Source organism: Cajanus cajan, chromosome 1, assembly GCF_000230855.2.
Source record: "Cajanus cajan strain Asha chromosome 1, NIPB_CcT2T_4, whole genome shotgun sequence".
Taxonomy (NCBI): domain Eukaryota; kingdom Viridiplantae; phylum Streptophyta; class Magnoliopsida; order Fabales; family Fabaceae; genus Cajanus; species Cajanus cajan.
The window spans coordinates 48343817-48370281 of record NC_138517.1 but is presented as its reverse complement, the minus strand read 5'-3'; the positions used below and the strand labels follow the sequence as shown (position 1 = coordinate 48370281).

At 33.8% G+C, this 26465-nt stretch overlaps 1 protein-coding gene across 5 annotated transcripts; it reads left to right on the top strand.

Moving 5' to 3' along the window:
- The first annotated feature begins 211 nt into the window (after window positions 1–211).
- On the top strand, window positions 212–21092 carry LOC109791904 (vacuolar lysine transporter YPQ1). 5 transcript variants are annotated; one of them, XR_014428212.1, is made up of 15 exons: window positions 212–268; window positions 1224–1483; window positions 2894–2936; window positions 8693–8719; window positions 8833–8922; window positions 9488–9657; window positions 10531–10696; window positions 10779–10901; window positions 11749–11868; window positions 12674–12694; window positions 12895–12953; window positions 13543–13633; window positions 14303–14408; window positions 17959–18009; window positions 20853–21092. XR_014428212.1 is itself a non-coding variant. In XM_020351270.3 (14 exons), exons 2-13 carry the CDS (start codon window positions 1254–1256, stop codon window positions 14381–14383), a joined length of 1221 nt encoding a protein of 406 aa, XP_020206859.1. In that variant the 5' UTR covers window positions 212–268; window positions 1224–1253; the 3' UTR covers window positions 14384–14408; window positions 20853–21092. The 5 variants fall into 5 exon arrangements, 4 of the variants coding, with proteins under 4 accessions (XP_020206859.1, XP_082917150.1, XP_082917152.1 ...); XM_020351270.3 differs by lacking the exon at window positions 17959–18009; XM_083061024.1 differs by lacking the exon at window positions 17959–18009 and having other exon boundaries at window positions 20846–21092.
- Window positions 21093–26465: the final 5373 nt, after the last annotated feature.

Genomic DNA, 26465 nt, shown 5'->3' with positions numbered 1-26465 from the left:
TCAAACTAATTAACATCTATTTATTTAGTTTGAATCCGATTTGATCAATAAAATAAAAACTGAATTAATTTATCTTGTTTGAATTAGATTTGATCAATAAAATAAAAACTGAATTAATTTAATTGGTCTCTGTCAGTTGGAAAAAAAATTATATCTTTTTTCTAAATTAAAAAAAAAAACAATTATATATAGGCACGAGACTCCAGCTTGCGTACGTTGTTAGGAGTTGGGGAAGTAGTCAATGTTTGTTGCGAGTTGTGACTGTAGTGTGAGTATCTTTCTTCTTCTCTGGACCGAAATCTCTCTCTCTCTCATGAATATGACTGATGAGAAATACAACTTTTCATTTACCTATGCACTTTGCTGCAATATTTTACCCTTTTATGGTTTTATATCCATTTATCTTCCTTTGCATGTCCTTCTCACTCCTCATTCTTTCCACGACCAAAGTTGCATGCTTCTCGCTTCAAAACGCTACATTAATTCATCTACAATGCTTTTAATTTTTCTTTTCTCACAATTGTTACCAAGTTCTTGATCTCTAGACCCATTCTGATAAAATGTTTAGTTTTCGGCTCACCCCTTTTAATTCAGTAGGCTGAAGTTGAATAACTCCATAACATAGTATATTGATAATAACTTACCAACGTTATAATATTGTATTTTCTTTTTTTCTTCTAAAGTGTACGTACTTGTGATTTTATACGTGCAAGTCATACGAATATAAGAACTTTGTGAAAGACATAATGTCGGCAAAATCAAGTGATCAACACTCCTCTATTATCATATTTATTTTCGGTGTTATTGGTAATAGTGTATACTAGTTTAATTTATGTACGTGAAGATGAGGAGTGATGACTCGAATCCTAGTACGATTAAGAAAGTCGTGCTAAGGTTGTGTGGACTACTCAAATTTATTTGAAGTACCTTACTATGATCAAGAAAGTCATGGTGAGGTCACGAATGATTACCGATCCTAATTCGATCATGAGTCGTATTGAGGTTGCAAACCTGTCTAAACTTTAACCGATCCTAGTATGATCAAGAGGTTATAATGGGGTTGCGAACAACTCAAATAAAAACCAAGGTTGTGAATGATTTGATTAAAAATCCTTTGGCTTCTTATGTTATGCCATGTTCTGAATCACTTATTATTTGGTATTATTTTTAAGTGTGTTCCTTGTTGTGACTGATTTCTTAATATTTTCTTTTTCAATCTTCAGTTCTTGATTAGATAACAGGTCTTTGATGCAATGGTTGATTTTGCAAGCTCCACCTCATTGTGTCTTGGCAATCAGTATTGCTTACAATGGTTTGAATTGCTTATGAGCAGTAGTAGTGCAAGAGAGACAGTTTCCACCACATTTGGTCTAGTCAGTGTCCTAATTTGGCTTTTTGCTGATATACCTCAGTTAATCACAAACTTTACACAAAAATCTACAGATGGTCTCTCTGCTGCTTTCTTGATGATGTGGATAATCGGGTAAATCATGTTTTGTTTTTTTTTTTTACATTTTATGAGTTTCTAAGGGCTGTTACATTATTATTCTAATCTGTTTCAATCCAAAATAATTATTCCTTATTATTCTTATGCATCTTATTGTATGTTGTTCTCTTGTTTTATTTATATCTCAAACATTTCTTGGTACTTAATGGAATCCCTTTGAGCTGGAGCTGATCTTGGCACAGCGATTTGTGTATAGAGCTAATCAACCCAACAATTAAATTCACTGATGACTGAACATAAATTAAAATGTGTCAAAGGGAACCTCCTCCTCTGTTAAGTATGAAGGCTAGTTAGAAGGATGTCATTGTAAATTAGGGGAATCAAGAATTTAAATATCAAGGGAAAGTGGAAGTTGATTAAAATATAATTAAGATATGATGAAACAATTGTTCCAATGCTTAGTTGTCACCTGCAAGTAATGTGTCCTCTGCCAAAATTTCCAAGGGTTCTCATGTTTTCTTGGATGGATTTGGGTGAAGAAGTTAGTTAATGAAAGGGGAATTCATTTTGGCACTTGAAATAACATGACAGGCACCATGATAGAAGTAAAAAGAGATTGAAGCTTTTGAATCAAGGGATTTTTTTATCATGCAATAATAAAAGGAGTATATGGAATGCAAGTATAGTAAAACATGAGAATAATATTTTGGAGATGAAAATTGGGGAATGTACCATATCACAAGGTGCTCAGTTTAAGTATATCAGATCTATCTTACAAAGTGATGCGGAGATTGATAGGATTATCAAAAACATTATTAAAGCTTGGTGCCTGACTTAGAAAAATGCCCAAGTGTAATTTGTTATTCCAAACTGCCTATCAAACTCTTCAGAAAAATCTACTTAGTGAGCATAAAATTAACAATTGTCTATCATAACGATAAGTGTTGCACAGTATAGTGCCAACAAGTGCAAAAGAAGTATGGTGGGGATGAGAGGGTTGAGGTGGAACAATGAATGTACAAGAAAATAATAGATTAAGAATTAATAAACACCACTTACTGAGGAGAAAATGCTAAAATCTCATCTTAGATGATTTGGTCCTAAGCAGACCAACATAGGCCTACCAATTAGAAGATAGTTTGATTAAAAGAGATTGAGGAATACCAGAGAAAATTTTAGAAGAAACCATTAAAAAGGACCTTACTTTTAAAATTTTAACATTTTTCTTGTAGATGTAGACCCATGTCATATGATTGATCCATGTAGTTAATATAACTTAGTTGGCTATGATTGGTTGTTGTATCTGTCTCATATGTACTCTATTTCAGAGTTTGATGTTTTGAGTCTTCCTCATTCCACAGCCTCTATAGTTTTCTGATTTTGTTATGTCTGCATGAAGGTGCCACCACTTCAGATATTTTGATACAATTTCATTTTATTTTGCAGAGATCTATTCAACCTCTTTGGATGCTTGCTAGAACCTGCTACTGTGAGTATTTTTGTTGTCTCAAGATTTTGAGTAGCCTATTTCTAGGAGCAATCTGTAAAATTTGCTCTTGAATAGTTGTTAATCCTCCTAACCATTCTTCCTAATAATCCTCCCATTCACCAAATGAACAAAACAAAGTATTGAATGCTTATGTTTACAAGATATTTAATCCATCTATTTTTTCATTTAATACTTTCTTTATAAAGTACTTTGGAGGATGTTATAGGAGGATATAGTATTACTCTTTGCTCTTACTTTCTCTTATCATTAAGATTCACATCAATTAACCTAACTTTGATCTTACTTGTAGGAGTAGTAGTAGGCATTAGCAAATAACTCAATTCATATATGAAACAGTAAATCTTTTATAATTAAAATGTATCTGTTAGAGAAAATAAAGTTTGGATTCTGAATTGAAGAAAGTACTTGAAAAACCATGAAAATTCCATCTATAGATCTACTCCTTGACAACCCTCTTAAAATCACACAATTTATGAAAATATTCTAAACAATATGATATATAGTTATAAAATTTGGAATGAGCAATTGCTTCATATAACATGAAAAAATGTACGAAAATTCCCTTGTAACTCGAACTGAATATTCTAGCATAGGATTTTCCAATCACTAGCCTCCTATTGACTCAACTAACCATGAAAAATAGTATTGTTCAAATTTTCCATGCAACAATCTCTTGCAAAAGGAAATTTGAATAATCAAATTTGTAAAATTGTTCGGTAAGTCGTTTATCCACAGTGGAAACTAGTTCTTGCTCAATTCATAGTTAAAATGATTCTTCTCGGTAGTTTCTTTTGTTTCTAAACATTTAGAAAATCAATGAACTTATAAACACTTTATTTGCAATATCCCAATATCAATTAAACTTTACTCCTACTTTAGGAGATAATATTTGTTACTGCAGAAAGAGATGCAGAAAAGTTTCTGTATAATGTGATGGAGCAACTTGATGTTTTCTGCTAGTTAGGCTCCCTATGTATATTTATAATTATAAAATAGGGTATAATACCCTCGTATGACTTTTGTTGGAACCGTTTTCTGATTAGCATTTACGTTGAACTTGTAGTTTGTTTAGACAAAGATTGATGTTTGATTGGCCATAACAAAATTGTGTCAAGCACCCTGCTCATTAACATTTATCCTCAAGTTGGTGTATAGATATCAATCATGTCTAATTTGTTTCATATTAGCTGACTGGTCTCCACTCTGTGTTTTGTCCCACATAGCATGGCTCAATTCTTAGGATGCAACTTATATTTTTGTTGAGTAACTTCACTTAATAACAATTGGTCTTAAAATAGAATCTAACGTAGTATCAGAGCCTATAACCCATCTTAGTAAATTGTCTATTTTAGTAGGCTTTCCTGTTCCCCTTGGCATTTGTAGGGCAACTTCACTTGATGCCACTTGAATCTGAATAATTTTCATATTATTGAATTGATGGATACAATAAAATAAATAGGCATAAAACATAATCAATCCTTAAAGTTTAGGGATTTAGATAAAACTGACTAAGGAAACTAAACTAGAAATTAGGAGAGGATAAACTAGTATATCTAAACCATATCTTATAGAATTATCTTAACACTCCCCCTCAAGCTGGAGCATATATATCATATGCATCTAGCTTGTTACATATATATGTTATCCTAGGACCTCGTAAAGATTATTAAAGATATCTGCAAGTTGATCCTTGGAGCAAACTGAGGAGGTCTTGATGATACCGGAGAGGATCTTTTCTCTGATGAAATGGCAGTCAACCTCTATATGCTTTGTTCTCTCGTGAAAAACTGGATTAGAGGAGAGGTATAAAGCTGACTGGTTATCACAAACTAGTTCCATATGACCAACCTTGCAAAACTGAAACTCTTGAATTAAGAATTTTAGTCACAAGAGCTCACATGTGGTGTGAGCCATAGCACGGTATTCTGCTTCTGTACTTGATCGTGCAATAACACTTTGCTTTTTACTCTTCCATGAGACAAGATTACCACCCATGAAGACACAATAGCCTGATGTTGATCGTCTATCACTTGCATCACCTGCCCAATCTGCATCTGAATATCCAACAATGTCTGTATGTCCTCTATCATTGTAAACAAGTCCTTTTCCTGGAGATCTTTTGATGTATCTAAGGATTCGAACAACTGCAAGCCAATGACTCTCACAGGGAAAGTTAAGAAACTGACTTACAACACTCACAGGAAAAGATATATCAGGTCTGGTCATGGTGAGATAATTCAATTTTCCCACTAATCTCTGATATCTCCCTGGGTCAGGATAAGGCTCCCCCTGATTAGGCATAAGCTTCACATTGGGATCCATGGGAGTGTCAACTGGCTTACAATCTGTAAGTCCGGTCTCTTCTAGAATATCAAGGGCATATCACCTGTAATCACAATATCATCTACATAAACAACAAGATAGATAAATCTATGTGTCAATGACTTTGCTAAACCGACCAAACCAAGTACGAGGTGATTGTTTGAGGCCATACAAGGACTTTTGTAATTTACATACAAGACCAAACCCCCCTTTAGCAACAAACCCGGGAGGTTGATCCATATAAATCTCCTCCTCCAAATCACCATGTAAGAAGGCATTTTTGATGTCTAATTGAAACAAAGGCCAATGCCTCATAGTAGCCATGGCTAGGAAGAGACGAACTGAGGCCATCTTTGCAACTGGAGAGAAAGTGTCGCTGTAATCCAAACCATATACTTGCGTGTATCCTTTAGCCACAAGACGAGCTTTCAATCTATCCACTTGTCCATCAGGGCCCACTTTAACATTAAATACCCACCGACAACCAACAACAGATTTTCCAGGTGGAGGTGGGACAAGTACCCAAGTGTGGTTGGAGTCTAAAGCTGTCATCTCATCAATCATTGCTTGTCGCCATCCTGGATGGGTTAAGGCCTCCTGTACTGTCTTGGGAATGGTAATAGAGGAAATAGCAGAGACAAAAACATAATAGGTAGGAGACAAACGATGATATGAAATAAAGTTATAAATAGGATGAGGATTATAAGTAGAACGACTACTTTTACGAAGAGCAATGGGCAAGTCAACTGAGGTAGGTGGGGCCGGAGTAGGTGAGAATCACATGGCTCAATTGTAGAATCATTGGGAGGAACAACAGTATGTGATCAACACTCATAGGTTATCCCAAATCGGTGTAGAGGATTGTCAGACCCTGGTAGTGTGGGAGGATCTGGTGCCTCTAAAGTAGCAGGTGTGGTAGGAGGCACACTATGATCAAAATGAGGAATAGGCAATACCTGAGAGAGGAGATCTGAGTCAACCGGAGAGACATCTGTGGCAATAAAATATGGTGTATCTTCAAAGAAAGTGACATCTGCACTGGTGTAAAATCGATGCGTAGCAGGAGAGTAACAACAATACCCCTTTTGGATACGGGAGTATCCTAAGAACACACATTTGATGGCCCGAGCAGACAACTTATCACGTCCTGAGAAAAGATTATGGACAAAACAAGTACAACCAAAGACACGAGGATGAACAAAGTAAAGGGGTTCCAATGGGTATAATAGGGAATGAGGTACTTGATCATTCAAGACAGGCGATGGCATTCGATTTATTAGATACCCTGTAGTGAGGACAGCATCGCCCCACAACTTTGGGGGTGCATTGACATTCAATAAAAGAGTACGAGCAGTGTCCACAATATGTCTATGTTTTCGCTCAGCTACACCATTTTGTTGAGGTGTATGAGGGCAACTAGATTGATGTAGAATGCCATGAGAAGCCATAAATGATTTGAAGCAATCTGAAAAATATTCTTTAGCATTATCGCTTCGTAAAATCTGAATTACTTTGCCAAATTGAGTTTTGATCTCCGAATAGAAACTTAGGAAAATATTGAATAACTCAGAACGATTTTTCATCAAAAATATCCAAGTACATCTAGAAAAATCATCAATAAAGGTGACGTAATACCTATGCCCCAAGAGAGAAGGAACACGACTAGGACCCCAAACATCAGAATGAATAACATCAAAAGGAGACATAGCTCGAGTATTAACACTATTAGGAAAAGAAGCTCTAACATGCTTTCCTAATTGACACGACTCACACTCTAAAGACTCTAACCGTGAGAGATGAGGTACCATTTTCTTTAATTTATTCAAGCTTGGATGATCCAGGTGACGGTGGATTAAACCAGGAGACTCAATAGATGCACATATGGTAGAGGTAGAAGGCTGAAGGTAGTAGAGACCATGTGATTCAGATCCGGCTCCAATCGTCTCTCCCGTACTCCGGTCCTGTATCAAGAAAGAATCAGAAGTGAAGGTTATGACACAGTTTAGTGACCGAGTCAACTTACTTATAGAAATCAAATTAAAGGGACATCCAGGAACTAGTAAAACAAATTTTAATGGTAGTGATGGAAGAGGTGATATTTGACCAATACCAGTGGCTTGGACTTTTGACCCATCTGCAAGAGTGATATGATGTGGAGTTTTAGGTGATGATAGGTTATGGAAAAGGGAGACTTACCAGTTAGGTGATCAGAAGCACCGGAGTCCAAAACCCAAGGTCCATAGACGTAGAATGAGAGAGACAGACTGTAGAATTACCAGTATGAGTAACAGTGATGGAGGAAGGGGCCTGTTTAGTCGCCTTTAGTTTAAGATACTCTTTATAATCATCGGCAGATAATGTGATTGGATGATTGCTCTTGGGTTCAATCTTGACTTCTAGAGTCGAAGTCGGAGATTGAGCCACTTTAGCTGTCTTGCTCAGAAAGCCATGCAAGGAATAACACTTGTCTCGTGTATGCCCATCTCTTTGGCAGTAGGTACAATGGAGGTTTCCTCTACCCCCTTTACCACGAACACAACCTCGACCACGCCCTCGACTTCCACGGTCAGTTGAACTAGGGATAAAAGAAGAGGGTGTGCCATTCTTGGAAATCTCTGCCATGAAGAGAAAAAGGAGAAGAACAGCAAACAATCCTGAAAGACCTCCGAGACAGCAACCAAACAGTCTCGAAATTCTGTGGCAGCACCCAAACAACCACGAAAATCCAAGCAGCAACCAAACGACCACCTACAGTGTGACCCACAACCTAAAAAGGGTCAAAACAAGAAGAGGGAGGGCCGGCGAGTCCAACGGTACAAACGGCGTCGCAAACGGAGGCCTGGAGGGCGGCGCGTGAACCCCACGCGCCGGCGAGCTTTTCCGACAAAAACCGCGCGTGAGACACCGTTCTGGAGGCGGCTCGCGACGGAAAGGCCGATCGGCGACCTCTGAACACTCAGGCGGCGTCAACTCCGACAACCGCTGACAAAATTCGAAAAACCCTAGATGCCTTGGTGGCGGCTGGGTTAGGGTTTCCAAACCAGGACCAGAATGTTATGGTACCAACTTGAATCTGAATAATTTTCATATTATTGAATTGATGGATACAATAAAATAAATAGGCATAAAACATAATCAATCCCTAAAGTTTAGGGATTTAGATAAAACTGACTAAGGAAACTAAACTAGAAATTAGGAGAGGATAAACTAGTATATCTAAACCATATCTTATAGAATTATCGTAACAATGCCAATTGATTTTAAGATGGAATCTAACAATCTGGACATGTTTTCACTATATCAGCTGTATTCAAAGCTTAAATTAGTCTAATATTATTTTAAAATATAAAATTTGTGATACCTAACTTAATAAGGATTTGCTAAGTGGATGATCTCATTTCTTGTTCATGCAGATTCCTACTCAAGTATTTACAGCAGTGGTAAGGACTCTGGCTGAAGACTGAGGTGCTCTGATACCTAAAAAATCATTTTTTTCTGACATTTCCTTCCTCTGCTAGTTCAGTGAACTTTTTTCTTCTGTGTTAATGTGCAGCTGTATATCACTTTAACTGCTTCACTTTGTTCACAAACCATTTACTATGGATACATATATCCTCGACTGAAATACTACAGACAGATCAAGGTGCAAACTCCTATACTTTTTATTGCAAGTCAATTTTTTATAAACTGTTGTATGCATGTTGATACATATTTCATGATTTAAACATCATAAGTAATCCTATGTGAATGTGAGTAATTAGTAAATGGCCGAAATAATGTTATCTAGGTGAGATGACACTAACTTCCTAATAATAGACTCCTGGTAAAACGTTTTTGGTAAAAGTCTATATACCAGATTCCTATGTAAGTGGGGATCAAAATTGAATTTCAAATTCAATACAAAAGAATCTGTCAGCTCACAGGATTCGGACATTGGATCTCAAATTGAATTAGAGTTTTGATTGCATTTATTTTTGCTTCTCAGGTTTAGATGATAGAAAAGGATTTAATGTGATTGATATAAAAAGGCTTTTTGTTTTTAATCTAGTTAATGTTGTAGTAGAGAAAGATATACACAATATACTACTTCTGCACAATTTTTGTTTTAAGTTTGTAAGTGACTCTAGCCAGGTATAGATACTTTTAATACAGTTTAATTTCCTAATATATTATATACATTTGTGATCTAACATTCCAAGATTGGGCAGATCAACACACCAACAAATGATGAACAAAGCAAGAGTGAAATGGAGAAGGCCACCGATGTTGATCAGTGCAACGAGTTTGATCATTTCAAAACAGACATTGGTTTGAGTTCTCCAATTCCTGTTCCAGTGGTTACTCATAAGAATTCTGATCGAAGACCATTATACTATCAGTAATTAATCTTTCTCAGTGAAACTTATGCAAAATGCTCTGTTGTTCTGTAGCTTTGTCAACCTAAATATCTTGGTGTGTTAACTGTTAAGCACAAAATAATATTTCTTATTACCTCTATATAGGTCTGTATATAATTGAAATTTTTATTTGTCTAGTTTCATCAGAGTTATTATTTTAAAAAGAGAAGGTCTTTAACTATAACCTAGAAATCATGAAGGCCAGAGAATCTTCAGGTAGAAACAGTACGAGTAAGTTAATCTTATTCTATGGAGCTGGCAATGGCCTTTCAAAAGTGATAAGATAATAAAAGCAAAGTACAAATAATCTATGGTTATCATTAACCATAGATTTTCTACTCACTAGGAAAGTTTGATGTCTACCTTAATTGTGTGGTTCAACATTCTACTGGTAGAATCCTATAATAAAGAAATACTACTATTTCCGTAATCTGCTGCATAAAGGATCCTCATATTTATTTACAGAAAAAGCAATGGTTGAAACGTATACAATGATTAAAGTGCTAAAGAGAATTGACAAGTTAAAAAAAATTGTGATTATGAGGAGGAATACGTGAAAACAAGGTTGTGAAAATAACAACACTCAACAGAAATTTATATTGGGAATATATGGTTCCGTCCCATTATCAATTACAAATAGCTCCTAGCTCTAATGTATCTCTTAATTTAACTTTTCAGATTCTTGACCTTTTGTTTTCTTTGTTAAATATCTCTAAAGTTTATCTTCCTTCTTTTGGTATGATTTATGTGAGGTAGTTTAAAGGCAACAAACTTAACTATGCTCATAAAAGTTCTAGTGGATGTGTTTCTGAATGCATAGTAAGATTCTTATAACTGTTTTCTGAATTCATTAGGTCAGCAAGATATCTATCAAAAAGTCATACTCCTATAGGTTCTATCTTATGTCGAAGACTGGAATCAAGCTTTTATACCGTGAACCCTATAGAAGAGCACTTGCTTAGTTCAACTATCATTACACAATCTGCCCCAGTTTTAAAGATCAAAACTACTCTGTGCTTGGTAAACTTCTCTATCTGTAGTCTTATATATAACAACATGGCAACGCCAGGGTTGAAATCTAATCACATCTAGTCTTGTTCAGGTTTCAACAATAACTTTTCTTGGTATCTTCAACCTACTTCAGTCACCAGATACAACAATTCATCCCATGGGCTCAAAACCAAGACAAGAATTTGTACTACATGTTGGAAGAAAGCTTTTTCAGGTAATGCAACGCAAATCACAACTTGGTTACACATGTACAAGAAATATCCCATGAGCTTCTTCCAACATGTAGTACAAGAATTTGTACTACATGTTGGAAGAAAGCTTTTTCAGGTAATGCAACGCAATCACAACTTGGTTACACATGTACAAGAAATATCTTTTCTACTTGGATATCCACCTGCCTGTAGTAAGTTAGTCACTGCTTACTATAAGAATATTAAGAGCATGTTTGGGTAAACTTCCCTGGAAGCACTTCTAGGAGAGAAAAATTAGAAATAAAAACGAAATAAGCTTCTCCATAAACTGAATAAGCTAATTTGTAGAAGTTCTTTCCGATTAATTTTTCCAAAATTTTATTTTAGCCTCATGTATAAGCTAGTTTTATCTTGTGGAAAATTTTATTTTAATTTTTTTTTTCATATTTTTTTCTCCTAAACATGTTTCTGGAAAAGTTTACCTACACAGACTCTAAGAACATGATTATATGCAAAAATATTTATTGGGTCAAGTTCTAAGGGCTACAGAAACAAAGATACTCTAAACTGAACTTTCTATTGAAGTTGGGATTTATCCAACCAACCTGTGCCCCGGCAAGGGACTATATCAGCTGAGTCAGTTAGAACCTTTTGAATGTATTATTATTAATGTAAGGAAATTTGATTATATTATGTGATGGGGGTGTTATTTTTAACATTAGTCAACTATGGATGAGAAAAGAAATAATTTTGTACTAAAAGTTCAAAACTAACCAACATGGATGGGGTTACATTGATCTTCAAAATGATAAAAGAAATAAATGAAATTTCCAGTCACCTTTCTGTCATTAATTCTTACAGCAATTGCAGGATAGTGGCTATCAGTTGTCAGAACATGGTTCGGCAGGACACCATAGCATTGGGAATCTACTTGGTTGGGCAATGGCAGTTTTATATATGAGTGCAAGACTTCCTCAAATTTGTTTAAATGTGAGTTATAATTCCCTCAAATTTGTATGGTCAGTTTTGGTGATTCCGAGGTTTTAGTTTCTAATTTTTAAATGCAATTTTCTAAATAAAACACATAAAAATGGATTTGAAATGATTTTTAATCCAATTTCAGAACATACTTGCATTCATTTTTAAAATCAAGAAAAAAAATACACTTTCATTACATTTGTCAATGTGGGCAGTTTCTATTCTTCCTATCATTGACACGTTGCCACCATCACTGTCGTTGCAACACCCATCTTACAAACACACCCTTAAACTAATTTTATTAAGATATGAAACTTTCAAAGTGAGTTTATTTTGAAATGAAAAAAAAAAAAAAAACTTATAAAAACTAAAAACTGGTTTTAGCCATCGAAACTTGCAACAAGAATCCACTCAAAACGGACCCTTAGATTGGATATTCTTATTAAAATCTCTTATTTGAGATAAAATCTTTTCTTTTAACTAGTACTGATTGGTATTTGGTACTCATTCATCAAACCACTTGCATAACCTACTTTGTGAAGGACCTGAAAAAAATATGCTGTAGAAATTAGAAAATAATAAAAAAAACATAATGCTCTGTGCTCTGCATGTATTTAACAATGAAAAATAAATAATTGAAATATATAATGTTGGTATTTTACAAGGGTAATTGTATGTATATTTGGAAGATTCACAATCACAATATATAAGCTTCCTTTTCTAATAGAACATACTCTTTGAGCTGGATTGACTTATCTGGCTCTCCTTATAGTTCTAGTTTATGATGACTTAACAATAATTTTCATCTATTTTGCAGATCAGAAGGGGTAACTGTGAGGTTAGGACACCAACCAATACAACTATGTTTATTTATTTGTTTGTTCCTATTTATTATTTAGCAAGTAAAAACTTTGAGATGGGAGTGTGGCAGGGACATTTCTTCCTTTACCAGTCTAGTAAAGATATTTTTGTCCAGTTGTATGCAGCAGTATTAATTAGTTCAGTGGAAGGAATTTAAATTATTTCTATGGTATGTAGGGCATCAATCCTATGATGTTTCTCTTTGCTGTAACTGGGAATGTCACTTATATAGCAAGGTATACTTCCAGTTTATATTACCTTTATTTAAACTCTCTGAACCATAATGACCTTTTACATCTGAAAATGTAGAGGCAGTGTGAACTTATCACAAATATTCAAAGAAAATGTATATCTTGAGGCAACTATTCTAAAGTTTAAAGTATTTAGGTTGCTGAAAATAATGGTATTTAATGAACTTAGGAAATAGTATGTTTATATATCCCATGTTTACATTGCATCACTTATTAGAATCCTGGGGCTATTAAGATTATATATATGGATGATATGCTGGACCTATGTACTGCTCATTCTACGGAATAAGAAGCTTTTCCATTCTATAAATTCTCTCTAGATTATTTTCTCTCTCTTTCTCCCTCTTTAAACTCAACATTGGTGAAGACACATGAATAGTTTCTATATGATATTTTTATATGCCCCAATGCACTAGAGTCCCTGGGACAGCAAGGATTGAACTCTAGACCATTTGGTCATAGGGGCTGTGACATCTTGATTTCATTGAATCATCCCAGAAACTTAAGCTATTAAACTAAGACACATGAATGGATTTATATTATGTTTCTAACAATGTACTTTGTTTTTATGTAGCATTCTTGTGAGAAGCTTGGAATGGTCAAGAATTTGCCCAAATCTACCGTGGCTTATAGAACCAGGAGGATGTGTCCTTCTTGATCTTTTTGTATCCTTTTTTTACATGTATATCTTTTAACAAATTGTTCTTGCTAGAGTAAAGTGGATTCTGTGTAACCTAAGTTTTACATAGGATCACAAGGATAACATTAGAATTCATCTATATTTACATCTATGAATAAATCCTTATTTTAATCCCTGAAATTACAAGCATGTCACTTTGGTCTCTAACTTCACATACAAACCCTCATTTCAGTTCTTGACTCTACAAAATGTTATTCACTTTTTTTTTTTTCACTACATTTTCCGCTGACATTGAGAACTTAAGTGAATGAAAGAATTGCAAAGTCAAGAACTAAAAAGAAGGTTGTTTTGTAAAGTCAATAATTGAAGTGATTAACACTTATAATGATCAAGGACTAAAGTTGATGTTTACTCTATGTATTTATATAATCTGAGCTTTCTTGAATAGGCACATTTATTTTCTCATTTTGTATTTTAATTAATAGAAAATTTTGTGATATACACTTAGGAAGCAAACTAAATATGAAATATTCAAGAACCACTTTGACTGGAAAAAAAAAATGAAAATATCATGAAATTTGAACTTTCAAACAAAAAGGAAAAAAGGAAGACAAAATATCTGACTCTGAGATTACCTCACGTCATTGTAGAAAGGAAGCTGGCAGAAATATGTGTACCTTAATATCAGTTTTAGATTTTGATGCAATATGTATATTTCCAATATAGGAATTTCAAAGGTCAGGAGACGAAGCACAAACATCAATATGTTGCTTAGATGAAGAATAATCATGGGTTTTCAGGTTTCTCTCTCTCTCTCTCTCTCGTTATGGGTGGGTGGCTTCACATGCCCATGTATTGGTATATGATTTTGCATGTCATGTATATAATTTTCTAATATCACTTCAATCATCCTTTGTGCTTTAATTTTATATTTTTTTCGTTTTCTCTTAGGTAGTATGAAATCAATTGACAACTAGTTAAGTAAATACTTTCTCCGCATAATTAGTTTTCTATGAAAATGCATACATTCATCAACATTATATATATATATATATATATATATATATATATATATATATATATATATATATATATATATATATATATATATATATATATATATATATATATATATATATATATATGGTGTGTATGTAATTAAATTAAGACAATAAAATGAATACCTTCCACTAAAAAAATAATGGGAATACAATAATAATAATCTCATGAATATGGTAGTTAAACACTCTTGATTTTCCTCTCAAGGATTTTGTAGCAAGACAATGGAAAGGAAAAGAAGAAAAACTCTTTGACTTGGTTTTCTACATCTCTTGCATCTTTTGTTTCATTATTTCCCCCATAAAAATTTGGAAGGGGAATAGAATCCAAGTTGATTGGATGTGATGGAAGGTAGGTGAAGGCCAACCAAGGAAGGCCAAGCTCAACTCACTCATGGTGGTTTAGGGAGGAGGAGAAGGGAGGGGCCGTGGAGTACCTAGAGACTATGGAAGAGAAGTTGAGGCAAAAAAAAATGCACACTCAAATTCAATATATCCAAAGTATGTACAAGGTGATAGGCTAGGGTATAAATAGGAGTGCTAGCAGGATGGTTACCAGAAGTAACTAGCTTTACACCCTTACGAATATATTGATCAATAATTTAGTCTTTAACGGAAATAACACCTCTATTTATAATAATCTTTTTATCAACAGGATCTCATATTCTATAGCCATATTTTCCATTTTCATATCACATGAAGATTCATTCCTTTGACTTAGAGTCAAGTTTTGATCTTTCATCTTTAGGAATATGAACAAATTAAATGCTCTACAACCAAACACTTTCAAATGGTTGTAGGATACATCTTTACCTTTCCAAAACTTGTTTGGAACACCACCATTCAATTTGAAGGGGATAAGTTTATCAAATCAATTGTAGTCATGAAAGCTTCACCCAAAAACTCTTAGTTAATTTAGCATGTGATAACAATATTCTCATCCTTTCAGTAATAGTTATGTTCATCATTTCAGCCACTCCTTTTTGTTGAGGAGTCTTTAGAATGGTCGTTCATGTCGAATTTCATTACCCATGTAGAAATATCTGAAAGCTCCCATATATTCTCCTCCATTGTTGGTGTAAACACACTTTGACTTTCTATTAACCTCTCACTCAACACTAGCATGGAAATGTTTAAATACTACAAACACTTGGTGTTTTGTTTAGAGGGCATATGCCCAAACCATCCTAGAGTGGTCATTAATAAAACCACAAAGTATCTTGCACCTCTATAAGTACAAGTGGTCATTGGACAACAAACATCAAAGTCTACTAAATCTAAAACACTGGGTCTCTTATGTATGACCTAGTAGCATAAAGAAGCTCTATGTTGCTTTCCAACCAAATAATGCATACATGGTTTAAAAGTCATATTTGTTCTTTTTGAAATTTGCCAATGTTTCTTTAGGCAAGAATTTGAAGCCTTTTTTCACTCATATGTCTAGGCCTATATATTATGCCATAATTCAATTGAAGTGTCTCCTCCAAGGGAATTATCACACCCATTGTTGACTTTAGCTTCTATCACATAAAGACAACTTTTATCACATAAAGATTGCTTATCTTAGTCAAAGTGCAATCCACTTGAGCAAGACTTTAAGTTTTCATTAAGACCAAAACTCATTGATGTACTATATTATTGGATATGTTCAAATATGATGACCAAGTCCTTACCTAAGGACAAGTATGAATTTTGCAAAAGACCAGCAAGACTATTAGAGCCCTCCACCTAAATTGGGAAGGGGAGCTTAATAGATTTACTTGTTTAGTGGAGAAGAGAAATATGAGGAAATAAAATACTAAATTAAAAAAAAAAGTATGAGAGATTTTTTAGCAAGACAATGGATAGGAAAAGAAAAATGAGAAAATGCCTCCTTCATTCATGGCCATTTAGTTAACAACTTTGGCTATAAAATCCAATTTCTTATGTTGTTTCTATTTGTCTTTGTAGAAAACCAAAATAGAGTTTTGAGAGAGAGAACCACAATTGTGTGAGAGAAAGAAAATCCTTTAGAAGAAAAATCATAAGAAGTGGTTAACGGTTAACCACTTTATTGGTGAGATTATCATTATTGTACTTTTTATTATTATTATTATTATTATTATTATTATTATTATAATAGTGAAAGATATTCTTTTATCCAAGAATAATAATTTATTCTTTAGGCTTGTATTAGGGAGCTTTATTTGTTATCTAAAAATTATTCAGATTTGTGAGAAACATGTAAAAAGTTGACAACGAGATTTTGCTAATTATGCCCACATTTTCAAGTTGCTACAAATATTTTATTTGAAAGGAGAAAATATAAAATAATATTTACAAACACTCAATTCACAATCCTATTACACCTTGAAAATGAAATAATATCTTTTCTCACTAAGTTTTTCTTTTCTACCTCTTTCTCTCTTTATTTTTCTTTCTTGTCGTCAGAATGATTTTAAACACCTCATGAGTTGCCATTTATATATGCACGTAGAAGTCACCTTCCACTCATTATTTTTCCTCTATTTACCGCTAACTATTTCTTAATTGGCTTTCCTACTTTTTCTTAACAAAGAGAAACTCCATTCACTCAATTTTTAGATGACTTTTTCCAGTTACTTCAAATAATCTCCCACTTGTAGACTAAGTTCAATTTATCTTGACACCTCGATCAATGCAACGACCTTATCTACTTTGTTATTGTAGTTGGCCGGTTGAAGTTGAACAAAACTTCAGTTCTTCAATAGTCACCACCTTCATTAATATATTTGCATAATTCTTACTTCCTTGAATCTTCTTTAATATTCGCACCTCATCCTCAAGCAATGATATGATGAAGTGGTAATAGATACCAATGTACTTTGTTCTAAAATGGAATATTGAATTTTTTTGCTATGTACTACACTTTAAATATCATTATGCAAAACATGCCTTTATTGGATGAATCTCAATTAACAATCCATGTAGCCATATCAACTCTTTATTGGTGTATGTTATTTCTACATACTCATCCTCAATCTTTTGTATATGTGACATCAACTAATGGTTATAGTACCAATAGTGAAAATGAAACCAGTGTTACTTCTTCGGTAATCGACTTTACCTCCAAAGTTTACATTTACATAGCCTTGTACTTTTACATCTACACTTAACTATTTCCCAATGAGCTTTATTAAGTCTAGACATAAAACCACTTACAACTCCCATGGTCAATATTTGGCCTCGTACATACCATTGCGTGCATCAAAATTATGATGGATGAAGTATACAAAATGTTAGCCATGAACTCCTTTTCTTCCTCCATTTGAAGGTACTGATTCTTGGATAAGCAAAAAATGACGGGCCAAAGGTGTGCTAATCGGTAATGTCATTGATATTGAATATTTGCAAAATGTGGTTAATGCACTCTTGCTTAAGATAACTACAAAATCCCAATTTGTCTATCATGATTTGCATTTTAAGGATTTTTTTTGCTAAAACCAAGTCCTTTGTGTCAAATTCTTTTGATAATTGTTTCTTCAAACTTTTGATCTCGTCCATATCTAAACAAGCTATTAACATATCATCAACATAAAGTAAAAAATGATATAATTGAACTTATATCTCTTGAAGAAATAATAGTGGCCAGTGTTGCACTTTTAGAAACCTTTCTTGTGCATAAAAATTTCAAATTTTTTGTACCATTGTCTTGGAGCTTGTTTCAATTAAGTCATATGCAAGCTCTTCTTTAATTTTCACAACATATTCCTTTCCCTTATTCTAAGAAACCTTAAAGTCTCTTCATTTAAATCTCCATGAAGAAATGTAGTCTTCATGATTGATTGCTCAATGTAAAGCCTTTCACCAACAATAATGACAAACCTAAGTGTATTGAGTTTGATAACTAGAGCAAAGATTTCAGTGAAATCCTTTGACAACTAGCTGGGCTTTGTATCTCTTAGAACCATCATGATCCTCCTTCATCCAATACACCCATTTGTTGTGAAGTTCCTTTTTTCCATAAATATCAGTGCTACTTGCCACGTCTGATCATAGATTAAAGAATTAATCTTATCCTTCATGGTAATCTCCCACTCGCTAGCATTTGTGGTCTTACGTGCTTCCTCGTAGCTTTTCAGGCACCCCTTCCTCAATCACCAATATATAATTAAGATATTTCCTATAGGCCCATGAGGCTAAGAAGACCTTCTCTAGTGTGTCAACTTGTTGGTCATTATTATTTTCAATTGATTTTTTTGGTCGAGGTCTCTTTAACCAAGGGAAGTTTTGAGACACCATTTACCTATGCATACACTAGCCCTTTCTATTCTTAGTTGCTAATGTATGTGTTGTCTCTACCCTTGTACATCACTCTTTTATTGAAGATCATATCCCTACTATGAATACATCTTTTTTGTTTTTCATTATCCCATAGGTGATAGCTAAACTCATTCTCACCATAATCGATGAAAGTGCATTTCTTTGATTAACAATCAAGCTTATTCATATCTTGATCACTTATGTGCACAAACAAAAAATCTAAGACGTGAGTTTTACCTTTTTTTCTTCTCAATACCTCTTAAGGTAATTTGTGCTCCAATGGTGCCAAAGGACCTTAGTTGATCTAGTAAGTTGTTGCATTTATTACTTCTACCCAACACTACATTGGTAAACTTGTATGAAAATGCAAGCTTATGACTCTTTCAGTTAATGTTCAATTCATACGTTCAGCTAAACCATTGTGTTGATGTGTACTTGGCATGATCCTCTCCATTCTGATCCTATGCATATAACATACCTTCTTAAATCTGGTGTCTTCATATTCACCACCACTTTCATTTCTGAGCCTTTTGATCTTAACCTTGTCTCATTTTCTACTTTAGATTTCCACAAGTTGAAGATCTCAAATACTTTAGACTTATGTTTCAGGAAGTATACACATACCTTCCGGTGATCTTCGATAAAAGTTATGAAGTAATACTTCCCACCAATTGATAAGATAGTTGATATCAAGAGGAGTGATTTGGAAGAAATTGAACGTGAATTAAGAGTAACCTGAATTGTTATAAATTAATGATTAGTGATTCTATGAATAAAACCAAGTACCCTTTGTTTTAAAAGGGAGAGTAGTATGATGTTACTACATAAATGAAGTTGTATTTTCTTGGAATTTTAACCTTTAAGAATTGGAAGTTTGTTGTAAACTATTAGTTATATGCTAGAGCTGAGGTTAATTACATTTTAGCCTCAGAAAAACTAAAGAAAAGATAGAATCGTCAAAGATTAAGTCATAAACCTGGACCGATTTTGTTGGTCATCTTACATAACTTAAATACCCAGTTTCATAAAAGTTCCATCAGTTGTTAAGGTCACTATCACTAATCAAACCCACTCAATATTAATCTGGTCAAGCATTGATCACTGATAGATCTGTACATTGTAATTTTCTATACTTTATTACAGATTATAGTTTAAACAAAATGAACTAAAAATATTTTCAATAAGCAACATGCATCCATGACAAAAATAAACTACAACTTTGTATTGTACAACCTATGCTGAGTTCCGATAAGTACAGAGTTTTGGTTTTAATCCTTCAAATATTTGTTAATTATTGTCTTCAAAATTATTTATTTTTCTTAAAATAGTTTCTATTATTATTTAATGATGAAATGATATACATTTAGACATGTCACATTATCACGAAATAATAATAGAAACTATTTTTTTTTTTTTAAAATTATAAAGACTATAAAATCAACTAAAATAATTTTAAAGTGCTAAAATTAAAATTTGCCATATTAAAAAGATTAAGAACATAGTAAACCCGTATAGAAAGTCTTGTGTTACAACTGGTGACATTCCAGAAAAACATATGCAAGCCTGTACTGGCTGTTGAATTGAAAACCAGTTAATCATACTTTGGTTTGTGGAGGGTTCACATGATTGACTCCCCTGTTGAGACAATAGCATTATGGCATTACCCTAAACATAGTATTCCTGAATGCATTTTTGTGAATGAAAGTATTTAAGATTGCATTTTATGCCATTTTTCAACTCAAGTGTCACTCATGCAGATGTCTCTCAAAAGCTTTTATTTTAAGTATGGGGTTTTGTTATGTTTGTCAAATCTGCAACTATATAATGTTTAATGTTGTTTTCCTTGGTTAAATATAATTAAATTATATATTCATAGCAGCCATGGTGACCCTGATTAGTGAACAGGAAGCTCGAATGGATTCTGGTGAATGGAAACTGCTGATAAATTGTTAAAGGAAGTGATTCTGTTTTGATCCAGGACCAGAAGTTTTGAACCAGTTTGATGCTCCTTTTTTGAATTTTTATTCAATTTTCATTTTTGTCTTTACCTTAGAATTTGCACAAGACATTGACTGAATCGTTTCATTGTTTCTGGTTTAGTCCATTTTATGATGATATCCATTGGTTTTGAGTTGTAATGTTTTATTTGTGTAGCACTGAAGAAAACTCTGCACACTAATGAACTTCAAGTTACTTAAATGAATAGATAAAAAAATGGGTTGTCAGTGCATTAGGTTCATAGTGAGTCCAACGATAAGTGAGGTCTAAAATAATTTTTTATGTCCTTTTTAAATGAAAAAAGTATTATATTAAGTTTTTTAGTTAATATATAAAGCTCTTTTTTTTTTTTCAACAAATGAAACCTTTTTATTTTGTAAAAATTAAAAATAAATAATTTTTAGTTAATAAACCTTAACTTAAATTTTAGGAGTCTTATTCTTGATATCGATCTAGATTTGGTTCTCACCTACACAAGGATCTAGGGAGGGTAGTAAGTAGTATGCAATATGCATGCAGCCTTGACTATACAAGTCAAAAAAGTTTTCAAGATTTAAACATGTGACCCTATGTTACAACTTACAAGGTAACAACCTTACCATTTTGACGTGGTTAACACTCACCTAATAGATAGATAGCCAATGAAAAACAGAAAACTCAACTCAAATTTCAAATGTATGTATGTATCAAGTTTGCCACTATTTCTAAATGTTCTTTACTTGTTTTTCTTTGAATGAGCTTAAATTTGAAATCACTAGTCAGTATTCACTTGAAAGTTTGCTCGTGGCAACCAAGAAAATTTCTGCAAACAATCTTGAATATACTGCTTGTTGATTAAATTCTTCATTAACTTTGTAATATCTATATAATTTTTTTATCAAAATTCATCATTTATTACATTATTATTGACAATTTCTTTTAGGGAATGACGTGTAAGAATTATTGACATTTTTTTAGGGAATGACGATTAAGAATTAATAATGTAAAAATTATTAAATCAAAATTTCAAATTTTCATTTAAAATCTAAAAAAATATTAAAACAAATTTCAATTATAAATTTTTATATGTTACATGCCATTAAAAAAGAAACATGTTTTAATTTCTTGTTTATCTTTAGATAGGTTTTTATTTTTATTTTTATAATTATTGGTATAAAGAATATATCAGTTTAGTTGATAATTAACGTCTATTGAAGAACCTGGTTTATTACTTTTAATTGATCTTCCTTTCTAATCATATTTTTTCTATTCAAGGCTCAAATTCAAAATCATATTTAAAGAGACAAAATCCAATTTAACTTGGACTATCGATTTGTAATTGATGTTTTGAAGAACATTATAAACATTAAAGAAAATAAGAAAGTAAAACAAAAGTTACATGAGAGTTTTTTTTTTGTTTGTAAAAAATAAGTGTATGCATTTTCATACTTAAGAGGAAAAGGTAACCTCGTCATGATCGTGAAAATACTATACTGTATTCTTTTCCCTGGTTTGAGGTTGACCATGGTCAATTGATAATGCACACATTAATTTTCAATTTTCATCAACCATGACCTGGCAACTGTAACATCAATACCAAACTCTTACAAGCATATTGTACAATCACTACCTTACCCAACCAACCACGCAGAACATGTCACATATATTAAAACAAACCGCACGGGGATGTACATGAAGCCAAAGAGAAATCAGCAAATTAAAGATACAATACAAGATGATGCAATTCTGGTATAGGAAATTTTCATATGAATTGTCATACCAACTACGTCATGTATGTATACTATTTGATGCACATAAACATTAGGCAATAAATGGTGCGTGCCACAAAAAACATAGGCTTGAAAACAAGGCATTGTCAAAGTTCTACCATATTGTATTCAAACAATGAGAATCCTATTATCTTGGATAAGAAAGCAATATCCCTATATAGCTGGATAACCACGAATAGAGATGACACAATAGACAAGTGCAATTATAAAACGAAAACACAAAGCATGACCAGTGAAGGCACAGCAACCCTTTCTCAATTCTGTTGCATTTGTGGGGATAGGAGTATTGGGTTCAATTTTTACATTTACTAGTGTGTGAAAAATCACTCCTGCCTCCGTGTATATTTTGAAAATAAATAAGAATAAAAGTAAATGGTTAATAATAAGTTTTATAGTATATATAGTTAGAGTCACAATCCCTTAACATCATGATGTCAAATTAATAAAATGATATTTTTAATAATTTTTTATAAAACGTCAATTCAATTGATTCAACCATTATATTTGATCATATTACTAAGTAGATGAAGTATACAAAGTTTTATAGAAATCTAAAACATTTTAGTAGTTCATTACATCACTTTATTTTAATATATAAAATGATATTCAAAATATATATCAATATGTATTGTTAGATAATATATTTAGAAGTGTTTGAATTATGTAAAATTTAATATACATCATCATGATTATTATCATCAAATATAACAGTCAATTAAATTTTTATTTTATAAAAAAATTATTAAAATTCACTAATTTGACATTATTGTATCGATGGACTTGGCCTGTGCAATATAAGAGTAATATAATGCTTGAAAAATGATAGAAAGAGAAAGAGTAATATTTGATATGTATAGTTTGAAAAATAGTTATAGTAAGTGGGATAATCCTATTTTATTAATAGTATATATTTTTTATATTTTGGAAATCTCTGTGGATCGGAGACCAGCCCGTTTGAAATCCTGAATTTGGAAATTCTTATCCTGTGGAGATGGAAATGAGGAGATAAAAACGAATCTCTCAAAGAAAATTTATAGAAAAGGATCATACCCTCTCACATGTTTGTTTACCCTATAATTAAAATTTCTTTTTAAAAAATAGCTGATTTATGAGATTTTAAAAATTGTTTTCAACTTCTGTTTTGAAAAGATGAAATAATGCAGTAGTTAAACTTTTAAAAGTGATTATTTTTTAAAATAAAGTGATTTTTTTTTAATTTTACGAAAAAGGTTGCTACATATGTATAATGTATCTCTATTAATCTTAATCTTTTATGATTGATCCTACGAATATGATTCAATTTTCTCACTTTATATGTTCAAAAATTGGATTTAAAATCGAAGTTTTAAGATCGGTTAAAAGGTAACTGATCTTAAAAGTGACGTAGTGATAATTTTGTAAATAATATGAAAACTTTTAAAATCGGTTAAATTTTAACCGATCTTAAAAGTACTTTTAAGATCGGTTATTTTATAACCGATCTTAAAAGGTATGTCTGTGAGACCCTTTTTTTTTCTTTTCTTTCTTTTCCTTTTCTTCCAGAACACTTAACTCTCTACTCACTCACTTCTCACTTGCACTTCTCTGTGGATGATTTTGTGCTCTCTTGTTGGTGCTCCATTTGAAATTAAGGTGCTGATTGAAGGTTTGATTTCTGGTTGAAAACGTGCAGAGCCTCTTCCTTCATCTTCTTCTCCAACTCTCTTCTTCTCCGTTTTTCGCCTTCCATTTCCCGGAGCTCGGAATCTTTGCCCGAGGTAAGGGAAGTTAGATTTCTTGATGCATGTTTGATTTCTGGTTGAGAATGCTGAAATGGAGTTTTTGGGGTTGTAGGGGTTATGAGAGAAAATTTGGGGATTTTCTTATTTTGTTGTTGCATGTGTAAAAAGGTAGTATTTTTGAACTCTTGGATGAAAATGTGGTATTTTGGTTGGATTGCATGTGCTGGAAAGTGGGTTTTTTACAGGTTTTTGGGCAAATTTTCGAACTTGGTAAGGTTGCTGCTGAGCTTCGCGCTTAGCGCTGTTCATCGCGCTGGGTGCGTGGCCACCAGGGGACCCCATTTGGCCAAGCTCGTCGGGCGCAATGATGAGTGTGCTGGGCGAGCTTGAGAATGTGGGTCTCTGGCTGGCCCGCGCTAGGCGCGATACCAGTTGTAGCATGATTTTGGGTTCCTGACTCTGCGATGAGCGCGACCCTTGTCGCGCTGGGCGTGAGACTCCTTGGGAGTCTCTACCTTGTGGGCGTTGGGCGCAATTTGAATTGTGCTGGGCGCGAGACTAAGGGGGAGGTCTCTACCTTCCCTGCGCTGGGCGCAGGTTTGTCCCCGCCGGGCGCATGACTCTCCTTAGAGTCTCTGCCTGGTAGGCGCTAGGCGCAAGTGGTATTGCGCCAGGCGCGTGAGAGCCTTGGGCTCACGGGTTGGGTCACGCCGGGCGCAGGCATGCTTGCGCTGGGCGCACTGGCCCCCTGGTGCTCTCTGGTTGTATTGCGCTGGGCGCAACTACGAGGGCGCCGGGCACGGAGAAGAGAATTTACTATGTACTGAATTATGTTGTTTTATGCTGAGTTGATTTGAAATGGATGAGTATAATGTGATGACTAGTAGATAATGTTGGTTAATTGATGTTGAGTTGTATCAGGTGTATATTGTTGTAAGTGGATATGTTGAGCTGTAAAGTTGTGATGTGTTGTAAGTTGATATGTTGAGTTGTAAAGTTGAGTTGTGTTGTAAGTTGATATGTTGAGTTGTAAAATTTGTGTTGTGTTGTATGTTGATATGCGTTGTTGTAGGCCATAAGGGCTGAGTTGTTGGAGGAGATCTCCGAGGTGATATGTGTGACGACACATTATTTTCTAATTGCTGGTTTGTTGTGTAACGATGAGATGTAGACTAACGATGTGTTGATAGTTGAAGTTGTTTCTGATTACTTAAATCTTGTTATACGCTGTCCTTTTTATACTAGCTTACCCTTTGTTGTTTCCTTATGGTTGGACTGCTATGATCGTACTATGTACGGGAACAGAGCAGGGATAGGTGTGTGGCTTGTGGTGAGTCTGCAGTTGGCAGGCGGAGCTAATCTTAGTTGTTGTTGTATTGTTTCAGCTACTTGGTGTAGCGGTTGATGATGTATTTTGTTTTGTTTGGTTGTTATGGCACACTCTAACTCTGGTCGGATTGGGACTTTGTATATATTTATATTCTAGATCCTATATTTATATACTTGTCTTTTCTGTCTAGTGTTTCCGGTGTACCGTGGCGTGTGTAGTGACCAGTCGGGTCGTTACACTTTAGTGGTATCAGAGCAGTTCGAGTCTAGTGGACACTCTTTGGGGGTGGTTCCTTTAGGCTTCTGTTGTGTTGAACTCTGAGTTGTGATGTCTCGATGCATTGTTTGTTGTGTTGATTTTTGAGATGTTTTGTTGTAATGTTGAATTGTTGTTTGGTTTAGATATTGTATACTAAAGATGTTGTTGCTTTTGTAGACAATGTCTAGAGCCAACGAACAGATAGCCCGGGCCATGGAGATGATGGACATGGCTATGGAACAGAAAAATGCCTATTTTTGCTCGGATGATGCAGAGAAAGCTGCGGCTGGTGCAGCAAGGCCCACTGGGTCACAGGAGAGCCGGAACCTGGCTGAGTTCCGGAAGTTCCATCCTCCTCAATTCAAGGGAGATGCAGATCTAGAGGTGGCTGACCATTGGATTTGTGAGCTTGAGAAGATCTTCACCATGATGGGATGTTCTC